Genomic DNA, 17272 nt, shown 5'->3' on the forward strand with positions numbered 1-17272 from the left:
TTACCTCAAATATATAAGTAAGCACATTCATCTACTCTCCTGTTAATCTTCTTCTATTATCATGCCTATGCCTCCATCTCATTTAAATGTTACAACTCTTACCTGAATTTTTGAAATAGCCTCATAATTGATCTCTTTGCTTCCTACTTTGTCCCCTTCAGTCTGTGCTTAAATCAAGAGCTAGTGACCTATTTAAAATGAATATCACATTCTGCTCAAAAACTTGTGATGGTTCCCTGTTTCATTTAGAATGAAAGCCAACATCTTTAAAATTGCCTACAAGCCCCTGCATGATCTGCCCCACTCCCTTAGTGCTCTGACTTCAGTTTCTATATTCCTTCTTACTTCCTCCATAGCCTTTTTGCTATTCCATAATATGCCAAGAATCTTCCACCTCAGGTTCTCTTTATCTGGAATGCTTTCTCCCCCAGGCATCAGTAGGGTTTACCCTTTCACCTTTGGACCTTTACTCAAATGTCAATTTCTCAGACCTTCCTTGGCCACCTTATTTAAATTGCTGTGTTCTCCCATTCCTCCTATTTTCCCTGTTTTATTTTTCTCCTTTGCACTTTTCAAAATTGAACATACTACGTGTTTTACTTATCTTGTTGTTTTTATCTATCTTTTCTTACTGGAGTAGAAGAACTCTGAGGGCAGAGCTGTTTTTCTGCTTTATTCTCCATCCCCAGTGCCTAGAACAATATATGGCACATAGTAAATATTTGCTTAATGAGTGAATGGATTAATGAATTGATCCAGTTACACACACTGACCTTCCAGTTTTGAGAACTCCCTGGGCCCCACTGGGTGTTTACAAATGCTCTTTGTTCTGCTTGAGATGTGTTCCCTGTCCCCCAGTTACCTTTCATTAAGATAATGCTTCCCATTCTTCACGTCTCAGCTAAATCATCAGTTTCTCAGGGAAACCTTTCTTTCAGATCTTTCTGTCAAATTTATGTCAAATATGAGGCTTCAAAACACCATAAAACTCTCTTTTATAGTACATATTATGATTGTATTTTACATTTGTTTGTTTAGTACTTTAATATGTTTCCCCAGTGAGACCTAAACCCTTTAAAGATAGTACCTTGACTTTCTTTTACTCACCATTATATCCCTATTACCTGAGGGTTGGAGGTCAGTCAATATTAGTTGAATGAATATAAGATATTTCCTACTCACCTTGCATCATAAGGAAGTTTATTTTCTTCTTTTCTCTTTCTGTTTTTTCTTTGTTTTATTACTGACTTTGTGTAACTGATTTTTATCATGCCTTTGCGTAGAAAAACCTTTCCCTTGAAGCAAAATGAATGACTTTAAAATGATATGAAAATGTTTTGAAAGTACTACTACAGTGGCAACTTCTCTTTCTTTTTTAGGGAGATGAGGACCATGTTGTTAGTTTATGTTATGAGACCATTCGTGATAACCATTCAGTATTGCTTTTCTGTCCATCAAAGAAATGGTGTGAGAAGTTGGCAGATATCATTGCCCATGCGTTTTACAGTCTACACCATCAAGCTGAGGGTAAGTTACTGATGGCAGTGAAAGCCTCCATACTTAGGACATTTGCTTGAAAGTAATGTTAATAATTATATTAGCAAAGCATGGCTCTCTTTCATCATTGCCACCACCTGCCTACTGGATACTCCTTTGTAAAACTATGCTTCTGTGACTAATCATCTCCTTATCCTCCTTACAGACAATGTATACACACATTCAGACTAATCTTCAGAGTTTTAGAATGTTGGATTTCTACAGGTATATACTGAGGTTCTTCATCTAGGATCCATGGGCTTTGAGAGGTTGACCTCGAAGCCCCTAAATTGTATAAAAACTTCACATATACACATTTTTTTGGGGAAAGCAGTCATATCTTTACACACACACACACACACACACACGCACACACACACGTATATGTACATATACATATATACACATGTATTGGTTTGGCCAAAAAGTTTGTTCATAACATCTTACGGAAAAAGCCTAATGAACTTTTTGGCCAACACAATATTTTAAAATCGGCTTTACTGAGGTGGAATTTATGTGGAATAAAATGTACCCACTTGAAGTGTGTAACTTCATGAATTTTAACAAATGTGTTCACCTGTTTAACTCCCCCACTGTGATCAACATGTAGAACATCTCTGTCACTCTAAAATGTTCTCTTTTGCTGTCAATCTCCCCCCTCTATCCCCAGCTTCAGGCAACCACTCATATATTTTCTGTCACTCTAGATTAGTTGTGCCTTTTCTAAGAATTTCATATTGTAAATGAAGTCATATTGTGTGTATGTGTCTTTTGTGCCTGGCTTCTTTCACTCAGCATAATATTTTTAAGATTCATCCAGATTGTTACTTTTATCAATTTGTTTCTTTTTTATTGCTGAGTATTGATCTAGTATATTGCTATAACCATTAGTATATATTTTTACTGATTCTAGGATGAGTACTAGCTTATGGTCCCTTGGGGTCAAAGGTAAGTGTAGGGAAGACAGACCAGTTCTAGTTACAGAATACTATGATATTTTATGACTTTGTTATGACAGTGGCATCTTGAGGACAGGTGATGGATATCTCAAGCCTAGCTCCAATAAGTAAACTTTGCCTGAAGTTATATTGGGTAGACTCTGATCCAACGTTATAATATCTCTTCTACTTCCCTCTTAATTGATACTTTCTTATTATGCCAACTTATATTTTTTATGTGAACCATGATAACTTATATTCCTTAATAACCAGAAACATTATTAGTATTTTCTTTGCTTGAGGCTCTGTTATTTTGATTTATAGCAGTGGTTCCCAAATCCTAGTGCTTAGACTGGAGCCTGGGCTATGATGAACTTTTCACCAGAAGAGTAAAGACAAGGCAGCACATTTTTCATAAAGATGAAGTTTAAATTTTGAAATTATCCCTACTAATTTTTTTATGTTAAAATAACTTTTCTTTTGAAATAAGGAATCAATGATAACTTTAAAAAAATTTTAAATTGTCCTTAGAGAAATAAAACTTTGGCAACCCTCTGTGGATCCTCAAAATTTTAGGAAAAGTTTACCTAAAAGACTTAAAAATATATAAAATATAAGATACATTCTATGAAAAGGTTTACTAGTTCAGAAATCCAAAAGTCTAGGAAATTCTTTAAGCAAACATAGTTCTTGCATCTAAGAAAGTCTTCTGGGGGAAGTTACACATAGAGGCAAAAACAGAGGGTAATGTATGATTAATTACCACATTGGTGCCAAAAAGGCTAGAAGAATTGTCATTTAGAACTAAGCTCCTATGTGATTCTGACACTGCTGGTTTGGGGGGTGGGGCACACTTTGAGCAAGGATTTTGATTTTTAGGCTCTGAGTGGTAGTATCTGTAATTTTCTCCTTCCTTCAGCTGTTTCTTTTGATCTCCTCCTGTGGGCTTGATCTCACCCTAATATAGTGTTTCCTAAACTTTGGTACACATTAGAATTGCCTGGGGAGATTTAAAAATCGTTATGTCCAGGTTGCATCGCATCGCAAAGTCCAGAGGTGAGTGCCAGGCATCAGTATTTTTAAAAGATGTCCAGGTGATTATTATATGTAGTAGTTTCAGAACCATTGCCCTCTGTCATGACTCAGGCAGATAGCAGTTAAAGAGGTCCAAGGGGAGGTGACAGTGTTGATGATTTTTTTGTGACAGGATTGGTAAGATCATCTGAACTTCCACCAGTGATACTGGAACAAAAGGGCCTCCTAGAAGTGATGGATCAGTTAAAACGTTTACCTTCAGGACTGGACTCTGTATTACAAAAAACTGTGCCATGGGGAGTAGCGTTTCATCATGCAGGTATCCGTATTTATAATATATTTTAAGAAGCCCTCTCCAAAAATCCTTATAATTTCTTCATTCTTATTTTTATATTTGATTTGCATTTGATTTCTTGTTAACCACACTTAATACTATTAGATTTCATTTTAAGAAATTGTGTGATTAAGGTTAAACAAGAATAAAACAAACATGTAGGTTTACTTATCTGTATGGTATATAAATACTAGATATAAGCTTTTTTGTACCATTGGGGAAGTGAATTCTAAAATTATTACCTTTCTATACTTTGTTTCCTTAAAAATTAGGTTAGAGTGGTACTTGCTATCCTAATTTTATGCCACTCTGTTTCCTTTTATCTCAAGGGGTATTGGAAATATTCTCACGAGTATATCAAAATCAAATTAATTTTAGAATTTGTTATATTATATTTTGAGAGGGCTACAAGTGTTTAAAAACCAAATACCTAGGTTGTCAAAATTGCAAGGGTTATGACAGTCACCGAATTAAATAATTTCTTTCAGGGTATGATCTGTCCATGATGATACGTGCTGAGGATATGATTAAGAATATATAGTTTCTATGATTAGGAACTTAGCCTTTTCAATTTATTTAAAATTTTTATCATGCTATATATAAATAAATTTTTAAAAAATATATATATACCCACACACACAAACACATAAAAGAATATTTTCATTGTATATAACTTAGAATGCATACTAATAAAATGAATACCGGTGGACCCACAACTTATTTACAAACTAGAACCCCAATCCTTTTGATTTTTTTAAAATAAAAGAAAATAAAAAATAAGCCACATAATTGTGTATTCTATATGCTGTTTTTCATTTACTCATGTATTTATTCTTCAGACATTTATTTATGTGTCTCACCATGGTGTTGGATAGACCCTGCGGATACTGTTATAAGGCATGTCTCTACCTTCAAGGAGTTCTTGTCTAGAGCAGGGGTCAGCAAACTACAGTCTGCTGGTCAAATCCAGCTGTTTTTGTAAATAAAGTTTTATTGGAACACAGTCTTGCCCATTTGTTTTGCAGCTGCTTTCATGTGACAATAGTAGTGTTGAGTAGTTGCAGCAGAGACCATCTGTCCTGCAAAACCTAAAGTATTTACAGATAAAGTTTGACAACCCCTGGTCTAGAAGATGAGATAGAAGTACAGTATACAGTACAAGGGTTGGCAGATTTACTCTTAAATTGGTAGACTGTGATTACTTCTTTGTTTACAGTCATAACAATAGCTTGAAAAAAATCTTTACATGCTTGTAACAGATTCTCAGATCCATTTGTAAGTGATCAAGTACAATATTTTCATTATATGTTAATAAATGTATGCTATTATAATTTCTTTTTTTAAGGTCTTACTTTTGAGGAGAGGGATATCCTTGAAGGAGCCTTCCGTCAAGGTCAGATTCGGGTCTTGGCAGCAACTTCTACTCTTTCATCTGGGGTGAATTTACCTGCACGTCGTGTAATCATTCGGACTCCTATTTTCAGTGGTCGACCTCTAGATATTCTTACTTACAAGCAGATGGTTGGTCGTGCTGGCAGGAAAGGAGTAGACACAGTAGGTAAGTGAGTTTGAATTTTGTAATACTGTTGCTGAAGGACAGTGTCAATCTACCTGAAATTGAATGGCAACCCATTTCTTATCATGCTGTATTTCTTTGTTATCCAAAACACTAATGTCATCCTTTTGGATTTACTTCATATTTATATGAGTATAACTTAAAATTTTCATATCATCAACTATTGATTTTCTAGTAATGCAGAATCAAGATTTTCTTTTGTATTATATACAGTGAAATGATTCAGTATTATGTTAATCAGATGACATCACATTGGCTGTAAGATGACTTTTAATTTCCAGTATCATCTACTATTTTGTGCTAGTGAAGGGATTAATTTTTATGGGTATTAATTCTGTTTATGTGCCTGCTGTAAGAGTTCAAATAGGGATGCTGAGAGCCGGGAAGTACTCTCACACTTTTGGAATAGGAACTTCATGTACCCTCTTTCTCTTTCTAAATTGGTGCTGGCTCTGAAAACACTTTTTCAGTTTCTTATCTTGTATCAGCAAGTAATGATAATATTACCAGCAATGCAAACAAAAGTTTTGTCTTAAGCAATAGGGAAGAGGCTTGTTTGAATTAAATATGAAGATAGCAGCAAATATTATTTCTTGCCTGCTACATTATTCTGGGTATGACTAAATTGTTGAGTCTTCTAACATTAAAGAACTTTGAGAGGAACATTCTCTGTCACACTTTCTTTCTTCTAGTTTGTTTTTCCGTGTTCAGCAATATAGTTTCTATCTTGTGGTATAAGATGGCTATTCCAGTCTCTGTTATCACATCTGCATTTCAGTCATCAGGAAGGAGAGATGAGGAAGTAAAGGGCCCATCCTACCCTTTAAGGGCACTTCCCAGAAGTTGCACATAGTATTTCTCCTTACACACAATTGGCCAGAACTAAGTCACATGTTTATATTCCCCGACTACAGGGAGGCTGGTGAATATAATCTAGCTGAGTGGCCCTGTGTTCATCTAACATTTAGGGGTTTTATTAAAGAAAGAATGAGAGAATGGCTATTAGGGGCAAGTATTAGAAGAAAGAATGAGAGAATGGCTATTAGGGGCAAGTATTAGTCTCGGCCGTAGTAGCAAATGATTCGTCTGTGTGTAATCCCTGAAGGGCCACTGGTCTGCCTCACTTTTAAGCCCTAAGAAGTTTGTTGATTAAACAAACCTTCCAACTCATTGGATTTCTCTTACTATAGGAATCAAAGAAGTTTATCCTGCTTCTGTCTCTTACTTTATCTACGAAATATGCAGATTACATTTATGTGTTTTAAAAGGGCGGGAGGAAGAGCTAAGACACTTCCTTCTCATTCCTAACTGCCTCCTTCTGTCCTTCCTCCAATTTTCATTTCTCAGTAGACTCTCAACTCTGGAGAGTGGAGTGTAAGTTCATTTTACACAGATGCTCTTCTTTCAAGGCCAGAGGGTCTTCAAGGTAATGTAAAGATAAGGAGGTTTTATTTGCCTTGCTACATTCTTAGCTTGTGCTTATCTTTCTCATGGGGAAGAATAATAGGAAGGTTGGCGCCCTGGACTAATATCAAGCCTTAAATCAGATAACATTCAAACAATACTAAAATATACCACAACAACTTTGTTTCTGAGGTCTTGGAAACTTCTGAGATTTTGACTTTGCATAATGTTCCATTTTAGGATGGCATATGGCTTGCTCAGAATTTCTTTAAGTGGGGAATGTGCAAATAAAGGGTTTCATATCAACTATGAAGATTTAAATACTTGGTCATTCTTTTTGGACTGTGTAGCATGTTTGTAACTTCTTTGCATTTTATAAATGATGTTAATATTTCCTGGATAGTTCATGGAGTTTTATTTAGATGACTCTTTAATCTCTTTTTGGATTTCTTGGAACCTTCCAGTGTAGGATGATGGTGCTTTGTGCCAAAACAGTGACTTGCAAGTTAAAAAGTTTGCAGATCTATCTGTATCAAATCTATGAATGATTTGATTCTAATTGACTTCTCAATTATAATATGGATACAGCCTCACTAGGCAGGTGGGAATGGGATCTGGACATATATACTGGCATTATTTTGGGCATTTTCATAAATCTTGCTCATCCTGAAAAAGGATTGTCTATTTTGTTGAAGAATCAAAGCCTGGAAGAGCTTTACACTGCTCAAAGTGGCTTTTTACCTTGTTGCTAATGCTAGTTGATCCATTTTCTAGGTAGTTTTTTTGTTTTAAGCTGGGTTGTTTTATAGTTATCACAAGAGCCAGGTGGTATATTTTATTCACCTGGCTTTTGTTTGTTTGTTTGTTTTCATGGTACCTATGTTTTTTGTAATTATATTTGGGATAACTAACCAACGGTTATCAAGTTTATAGTTCCTTATATTTTTCCTATCTTGTCTCAATTTGGCAGTGTTAAGGAAGCATCATCTGTATTTTCTCTCTGCCTGGGTGGTTAGTATAGTCCACCACAATGCTACTTTTATTTTTATTTTTCTCTAATGCAAATGGCTTTCATTTTGCCTGTTGAATATCTTATTTACCACTTCCTTTCCCTTACTATTGGATTCATTTTTGAAAAAAAATTAGTTTTCTCTAGTCTTAATTGTTGTAATAAGTGTTTATGTTTGTATACATTGTATATTTGTGTATTTTTTTCTTAGTGACTTTTTTTTTTAAGATTTAATTTTTTTTTTGTGGCTGCGTTGGGTCTTTGTTGCTGCACGCGGACTTTCTCTAGTTGTGGTGAGTGGGGGCTACTCTTCATTGCAGTGCGCAGGCTTCTCATTGCGGTAGCTTCTCTTGTTGTGGAGCATGGGCTCTAGGCGTGTGGGCTTCAGTAGTTGCAGCACGTTGGCTCGGTAGTTGTGGCACGTGGGCTCTAGAGCACAGGTTCAGTAGTTGTGGAGCACGGGCTTAGTTGCTCCATGGCATGTGGGATCTTCCTGGACCAGGGATGGAACCCGTGTCCCCTGCATTGGCAGGCGGATTCTTATCCACTGTGCCACCAGGGAAGTCCTATATATGTTTTTAATTAATAAGTGCTTTCACATATTTTTGTTCACTTGATTGTTTCAATAGCCTAAAGCATTTAAATTAGTGAGTGTTATAATATGATTTCTAGGTATCTGTTAATATTTTTGATTTTATATTATCACCATGTATAACTGATATTGAACTCAGGTTTGGCTACTCACTACACGATAGGCCAGTAAGTTAAGTGACAAGGTGTTGAGTCAAGGAAAGTGACTTTACTAGAAAAAGCCAGCTAACCGAGAAGGAGAAGATGGTGGACTAGCGTCCTTAAAAATTATCTTAACATCTTGGTGCAGGCAAAGGGCTTTTAAAGGCAGTGTGAGGGAGGGTGCTTCCAGGTGCATGAGCAGCTTGTGCACAATTCTCGGATTGGTTGGCATCAAGGTGAAGTTTCAAGCATCACCAGTTTTCTGGGTTCAGCTGGTCTGGGGTCTACATGCTTGCAGTCAGCAGTTTTCATCTGGGGGTCTGCTTCCTATAGAACAACTTAGGAACGTGTGTTAGATCTTTTATCAATATCTTTCAGGGAACTGAGAGTTCGGTGACTCTGCTTTATGGCTGGTTTATAGTCTAAATTGTTACCAGTTTCCTGGCCCAACAGCTATTCTTTGTTTCTACACCTTCGCATTTCCTAATCATTAACTCTTGAGCCAGCCTTTTGAGACTGAGGGGAGGCCTGGGAGCTTTTTACTTCAAAGGACAGGGACACAGGGACTGGTATGCAGTTTCATAACCAGTAATAATTTGCATCTGCATTTTCCTTTATAGTTTTCAAAATATCTATTACTATTATATACTTAATTATTCAATAACAATAGTTAACCCTGTAGGGAAGGAAAAATCTTTTCCTCTACCCTCTTAGGTTCTATGCCTAGTGCCTGCAAATGAAACTGACAAATTACAGATTAACAGGAAAAAAGCCATACATATTTGACTTGATGTTAATATTTAATTTTTTTTTTTAATATTTAATTTTTTACATACACAGAGTCCCTAATAGAAAAGTAGAAATCTAAAGAAGCAGTTAGATGCTGGGGGCTTATATACCCTTTTAACAAAGGGTGATGAATTGTAGAGAAGTGACAAGACACAGGAATAGGGGTTTGGGCTTCTAGGGGGTGGTACATTGTGGGAAGGTAGATATATGCTGGAGATTAATGCAAGTTAAGGTTTCTTTAGTGAGGTTTGTGCACACCTGTCTCAATACTGACTTTTTGTCTCCAGTGATAAGAATTGTCCTCCTGTTGTGTGAGACAGGAAGGGGAACACCTTCACAGAGAAATTTATGTCCTGCTTCCAAGCTAATAAGGAGAAAGCAAAGAGCTCTTTCTGTGTTTGCTGCGTCCCAATTGGCTTCAGGTCAAAATAATCCTTATGCTAAAGTGGCATATTTTGGTGTAGCATATTCTGATCCCTTTCAATCCAAAATTCAGAAAATAAAAACATTAATGATAATTATATGATTATAACAACCACTATCATCTCTTGTCTCCTTTTAAACAAGTAAACCAGTTTAAATTCTCTTTAGCAGGTGTTTTATGTAGATGTGTTGGGATTCTGCAAATATATAGTTTTTTTTGATTATAGGTGAGAGTATCTTAGTTTGTAAAAACTCTGAGAAATCAAAAGGTATAGCTCTACTTCAGGGATCTCTAAAACCTGTTCGCAGCTGTTTGCAAAGACAAGAAGGAGAAGAAGTAACTTCGAGCATGATAAGAGCTATTCTGGAGGTAAGAGAGAGTTCACTAAATTACCATTTGCTTTTCTGTTCCTATAGTACAATGATAGAACTTTAGTATGTGAAAAATCTTAGCTTTGTGTTTCTGTATGAGATTATTTATAGCCTTCCCATGTCTGAACCTCTTCTACTTTATATAGTTATTTCCTGGAGTTTAATACAGCTAGTGCCATATGAATCTACTTCAAAACAGTGGATTAAATCACAAATGCCAGATGGTTATTTTTTAGATATTCTTTATTATTTTCTGAATTTTAAAAAAAGATGACAAAAATGGACCTTAGTTCCTCCATCCAGATAATACCTGTTGACATTAAAATAAAATTAAATTACAAATATACAATTAGAAGTTGCAAACTTCTAAATACGGAAGTATCTAAAGTGAAAAATAAAACCTTTTGCTCAGAGTCCTCAAAGGTAACCCTTTTTAACTGTTTCATGTATTCATCCAAAAAAGTTTCTATTCCTATACCAGCATGCCTTGCTGTTGGTTTCATTGCTGGTGCTGGAGGACTGGTATTGTACTCATTCTCTTTTTTTCCCCTTTAGCTCTGTTTGAAACAAAAAAAAGAAAGTAATTGATAGCACAGGATAGGTAAGACTGTAGAAAGTAGGCGCTCATACAGTGCTGAAACTCTTTTGGAGAGCAACGTGGCCATACCTACTAAGAATTTTTTAAAAAACACACAAAGCCATTTATCCAGCAGATTCACATCTAGGAATTTTACCTAGAGGTGTATTTGTGAAATTTCATCAAATTAAAGATACAAGAATGTTTATTATAGCTCTATTGGTAATAAGAAGAAACTGGAAACATCTAAAATACCATTAAAACTAAACAAATCTTGGTAAAACTATGCTTTGCTCTCATTAAAAAGAATGAAATAGCTCTGTTTAGAATGATTTGGTATGTTTCCAGTATACATTAAATGAAAGAAGACAAGGGGCAGATTAGTATATGTAATAGAATAGTTTCAGGAAAATGATATCTATAAGATGCCACTTTCATCTTTTTCTACACCAATTCTCACCCCTCTTCTAGGTGGGGAATATTCAATACTTGCATTCTTATATGCCCACATATTTAAAAAAGGAAGGATGAGAAGAATTGATTTGGTTCATGGCCATGAACCATCAACACCTCCTTTATATATGTTATATACTTATATATGTATATTATTTAATTATGTTGTTAATTCTCACATTTCAGATAGATAATGATTCATTTATTTTCATTTATGAGAACATGCTATATCTACTTTTAAGGAAAACTTTTCATGTTGTCAGTAGGTGTTATCTACCTTTGTAATGAATGATGGTGGAAGAGTTAATAAAGAGTCTCTACATTAAGATGCTGATAATATTTTAAGAGAACAAAGTATTTCTTTTATATTTTGAGGACCTATGTGTCTTATTAAAAAGTTACAGAATATTTCAAACCTCTTGTCTCAGATAATAGTTGGTGGCGTGGCAAGTACATCACAGGACATACAAACTTATGCTTCTTGCACATTTTTGGCTGCAAGTATGAAAGAAGGGAAGCAGGGAATTCAGAAAAATAAAGATTCTGTTCAACTTGGAGCAATTGAGGCCTGTGTAATGTGGCTACTAGAAAATGAATTCATCCAGATTACTGAAGCTAGTGATGGAACAGAAGGTAAATTATTCTTAATTGCAACTTACTCACTTTTTCACCTTTAGTGATTTAGAGTATCTAAGACTGCTTAGTAAAAGGAAATTGACTTTTCCAGCAGTATAAAAGGAAACTGACTTTTCAACTCATTTTTAGTAAATCAGTGCTGTGTTCAGCAACATCAGACAATTAGCATAGAGCCTGCTAATAAATATCCATGCATTGGATTCTGTTTGTAAAATTTATCAGAGCCTTAAAATGTTAATTATAGAATGCCAAAAGACAGCATTTGTTTTATTTTATTTTTAACATTTGGTCCTTTATTTCTCCACCCCCAATCCCAAATCAGGAAGTGTGTATCATCCAACACATCTTGGTTCGGCAACTCTTTCTTCTTCACTTTCTCCAGTTGATACTTTAGATATTTTTGCTGACCTCCAAAGAGCAATGAAGGGCTTTGTTTTAGAAAATGATCTGCATATTGTTTATCTGGTAAGTTCTGTTTTCTTCATTATTATATTTGTGAAAATGGGGAGAAAATACCTATAAGAATCCTGAACATCAAAGATACCCTAAGGGAATATCTTGTCTGCTTTCCTTGACTAGGGTAGTACTGGTGGGAATAGAGAAGAAGTAAGAATTGTTGTAAAGTAATAAGCTAAATGTTCTAGTGACCTTGTCAATCTACTTGCCTACTTGTCTTTTTTCTCCAACTTTCTTTCAAAAAGTATTTGAGGTGATTTATTAAAAAATGTGTATTATATAGTATGTAAGAACACAGCAAAGGACAATGAGATATCTGGAAATTAAAGATAAGATCATAATGTAAAACTCAAGCAAAGGTTGGTACATAAACAAGAACACCATTAAGTCATGTACAGTTGTTGTGCCCAACATTGGTTCTGGGCTGTCTAGCAGCTGTAGCAAAGAGGGAAGCTTTGTTAGTCTCAATATTCATAAGATAAAAAACAAAAAAATTTAGGAGAAGCATTGCATTTTATTGCCTAAGAGAAATGTCCTAAAAAGACACTATGGGACTTAGATTCTTGATAAAATATTTAGAGTAAATGCAATTAGGAATTTTTAAAGTTTGTTTATATTAGATAATCTTTTATAAATATTATTTCTTATAACAAAGATTTTTGATAAGAATTGAGTAAAATAAAGTTTGAGATCATATTCTCTGGGAAGAACCTGACCGGAAATAAATACTTAATTTTGCAATTACGAGCAGATGTGGGGAGTGGTGTAAGCAAGATGGTGGTATAGGAGATCCCTGGCTCTAGTCCTCATCAAAAATACAGATTAACAACTATTCGCAGTCAAGAATGCCTTTCTGAAAATCCCAGAACCTGGTGGTGAGGTTAAAACACTCTCTTAGAGCACAAAAACTGAGAGAGGCCACATGAGAACACTAAGAGCAGTGGTTTCACTTTGACTCTGTTGCCGCTCCTTCAAGCAAGCACAGTGCCACACTGAGGCATCCAGTTTCTCTAGTGGGGAGAAGAGAGTCAAGGTAGTCATCCAGTTTCCTCAGCATTCTGGAGTATTCCCTGGGAAGGTCACTTCTGTCTCGCCTCATGGAGAACCCTGGGAATATTGGCAAGGCTAGACCACCAAGGGTCAGCTAGTAACAAAAAAGTGGGCGGGGCTCACAGTGCCCAGTATGTGGATCATGGCAGTGGCTCTGCATCTCTCCTGGCCACCTCGCCCAATCAGAGAGGCCAGTAAGTGATTCCACTCACTGTGACATCAGAATGACGTCCCCATCTGGCCAGGAAGCAGGGTGAGCAGTTCTGCCCAGCTGGCATCCCTGGCTAGTGGCCTGTGCATAATCCTCAATGTATATTTATAAATTTTTATTTTTTATAACTTTGGGAGAATTCGTGGAGGGAAAAAGTAGTAACAGAGCCAGATTAAGAATGTGATTTATGAGCTCTTAATAAAGGTCATAATAAATACCTTTTAATTAAAAAAAAAAAAAAAAAAGAGAGCCAAGCCAGCAGCCCCACCAAACTGCAGAGCTTGCTTGCAGTCTTACCTGACCAGGGAGCCTGACTGTGGAAATAGCCTGGAGTCCTGCATGAACACAGAGTTCATCCTGTGGGCACACCCAACTGTGGAGCACAGTCTCTGTCTACACCTGAACATGGAATCCAGCTAATGGCACCAACCAGCCAGGGAGTACAGTTTGTTCCTGCCTGACCGGAGAACCCAAGCAGCAGCCCTACCCAACCTCAGAGCTCAGCCAATGGTCATGCCTATCCATGGACCCCAGCTAGCAGTTCCACCTGACCAGGCAGCTCAGGCAGTGGTCCTGCCTGAATGCAGAGCTGAGTCAGTGGCCCCACCCAACCAGAGGCCCTGCCTGCCCTCCTATGGACTCTACCAGCTGGCCCTTTCTAGAACCCCAAGCTAGCCTGACTAGTGAAGGTCTTTCTCTGCCAAAGCAAATGTGAGGATTGGAAGAGGTGACTGCTTCCTCAAATGCACAGACACCAACACCAGTATGCAAGAATAATGAAGAATCAGGGAAACATGACACCACCAAAGAAACTAATAAAGCTCCAATAACCAAACTTAAAGAAATAGAGATCTATGAACTGACTGACCAAGAATTCAGACTAATCCTTTTAATGAAGTTCAGTTAACTACAAGAAAACACAGATAGGCAACAACAAAATAAAGAAAACAATACATGAACATAATGAGAAGTTCAACAAAGAAACAGAAACCATTTTTAAAAAGCCCCCCAAGCCACCTAAAACCCAGAAATCCCAGAGCTGAAGAATACAATGAGTGATCTGTAAAATTCAATAGAGAGCTTCAAAAGCAGACTTGATCAAGCAGAAGAAGGAATCAGTGAACTCAAAGATAGGTCATTTGGGGCTTCCCTGGTGGCGCAGTGGTTGAGAATCTGCCTGCCAATGCAGGGGACACGGGTTTGAGCCCTGGTCTGGGAAGATCCCACATGCCGCGGAGCAACTAGGCCCATGAGCCACAACTACTGAGCCTGCGCATCTGGAGCCTGTGCTCCGCAACAAGAGAGGCCGCGATAGTGAGAGGCCTGCGCACCGCGATGAAGAGTGGCCCCCACTCTCCACAACTAGAGAAAGCCCTCGCACAGAAACGAAGACCCAACACAGCCAAAAATAAATTAAAAAAAAAAAAAAAAAAAAAGATAGGTCATTTGAAGTTATACATCCAGAGGAGGGGGTGGGGTGGGGGTTGGGGGGATGGAAAGAATGAAGAGTGAAAAAACCCTGCAAGACTTATGGGACGCCATCATATACATTATTGAAGTCCAAGAGGGAGAAGAGAGAGAGAAAATGGCAGAAAGTTTATTTAAAGAAATAATGGCTAAAAACATGCCAAATATGGCAAGAAATATGGACATGAAGCTAAAAGGACCCCAAACAGGTACAACCCCAAAATGACTTCATCTAGACACATCAAACTGTCAAAAGTCCAAGAATCAGAATTTTGAAAGCAACAGGAGAAAAGACTCTTGTCATGTACAAGGAAACCTCAAAAGGCCATTAGTGGATTTCTCAGCAAAAACTTTGCAGAGAGAATGGTATGATATATTCAAAATATTTAAAGAAGAAAACTACCAGCTAAGAATGCTCTACCAAGTAGTGCTGTCCTTCAGAAATGAAGGTAAGATAAAGAATTTCCCAAACAAACAAAAGGTGAGGAAATTCATCACCACTGGACGTGCATTATAATAAGTGTTAAAAGGAGTTCTTCAAGCTGAAATGAAAGGATGCTAATGAACAGTGTAAAAACATATGAATGTATAAAACTCACTGGTAAAGGTAAATTTATAATCAGATTCAGAATTCTGAATGTAATGGTGGTATGCAAATCACTTTTATACAAAAGTTAAAGACAAACATTGAAAATAACTATAATTACAATAATTTGTTAATAGATACATAAGATAAAATGTAAATTGATAAAATATGAGGGGGTGGAGAAGTAAAAGCACAGTTTTTGTATAGCATTGAAGTTAAGTTGTTATTAGCTTAAAATAGGATTTTATAACCATGTATACAATGGAACATCATTCAGCCATAAAAAAGAAGGAAACCTTGCCATTTGTGACAACATGGATTAACCTGGAGGGTGTTGTGCTAAGTGTAATAAGCCGACAGAGAAAGACAAATTTTGTATGGTCTCGCTAATGTGGAATCGGAAAAGTTGAACTCAGAAACAAAGGGGAATGGTGGTTGCCAGGGGCTGGGGTATGGGGGACATGGGGAGGTGTCAGTCAAAGGGTACAAACTTTCAGTTAGAGGCATACCTCCTCATTTTATTGCGCTTTGCTCTGCTTCATTGCACTTTGTAGATACTGCATCTGTTTTTTAGAAATTGAAGTTTTATAGTAACCCCACGTTGAACAACTCTTTTGGTGCCATTTTTCTAACAGCATTATTTTTATTTTTTTTAACTAAAAATTTTTATTTTTATTTATTTATTTTTGGCTGTGCCTTGCGGCTTGAGGGATCTTACCTTGCGGCTTGTGGGATCGTAGTTCCCCCACCAGGGACCGAACCCCGGCCCTCAGCAGTGAGAGCGTGGAGTCCCAACCACTGGACCGCCAGGGAATTCCCTAACAGCATTATTTTTAGATTAAGGTGTGTGCATGGTCTTTTTTTAGACATAATGCTATTGCATACTTAAGAGACTACTTTTATATGCACTGTTAAACCAAAACATAACTTTTATATGCACTGGGAAACCAAAAAACTTGTGTGGCTCACTTTATTGTGATAATCGCTTTATTGTAATGTTTTGGAACTGAACCCACAATATCCCCAAGGTATGCCTGTGTAAGATGAATAAGTTCTGGGAATTTAATGTACAGCATTGTGATTATAGCTAATAATACTGTATTGTATACTTGGAATTTGCTTACAGAGAGAATCTCACCACACACACGCACACAATGGTAACTATGTGAGGTGATAGATGTACTAATTAACTTGATTGTGGTAATCATTTCACAGTGAATACATATGTCAAATCATTATATTGTACACCTTAAATATATACAATTTCATTTGTCAATTATACCTCAATAAAGTTGGGAAGGGGGAAAGAGCAAATGCATGTGTTTTGATAGGCAAGAGAGTGGGGGGTAAATTTGAAATTATCATAAGAATTAGGAAGGCTTATCAAGAAATGTATTTCAATAAAAACACTATATAGAGGAGAGCAGAGGAGAAATTTCTGTACAGGGCCTTCCCCCCTCCCCCCCTCTAGTGAACATGTGTACTACGTGGGTGATAATGTGTTCAAAGTTCTGTGCCTGAGAATGTGTCTAAGGAGAATCTCAAAGCTGGTCTTACCAGTTATCTGGCATGGCCTTAAAAATAAGTCTCATTTATTGTACAGTGGTTATGATTATGGGCTCTAGAGTCAGACTGCCAGTTTACTTCTATGAAAATTAGATTTAATGCAAGTTACTAAAATAATTGCT

The 17272-nt window shown here is 36.7% G+C and overlaps 1 protein-coding gene across 1 annotated transcript in view; it reads left to right on the forward strand.

Annotated features, from left to right (window-relative positions):
* Positions 1 to 17272, forward strand: part of POLQ (DNA polymerase theta) — a 104687-nt gene that overhangs the window by 13935 nt on the left and 73480 nt on the right. Inside the window, 6 exon segments of the mRNA XM_036851791.1 lie at positions 1380 to 1527; positions 3682 to 3828; positions 5189 to 5401; positions 10004 to 10146; positions 11607 to 11811; positions 12137 to 12279. Of these exon segments, the coding sequence (XP_036707686.1) occupies positions 1380 to 1527; positions 3682 to 3828; positions 5189 to 5401; positions 10004 to 10146; positions 11607 to 11811; positions 12137 to 12279 (999 nt within the window).

The sequence above is a fragment of the Balaenoptera musculus genome, chromosome 4, assembly GCF_009873245.2.
Source record: "Balaenoptera musculus isolate JJ_BM4_2016_0621 chromosome 4, mBalMus1.pri.v3, whole genome shotgun sequence".
Classification (NCBI taxonomy): Eukaryota; Metazoa; Chordata; class Mammalia; order Artiodactyla; family Balaenopteridae; genus Balaenoptera; species Balaenoptera musculus.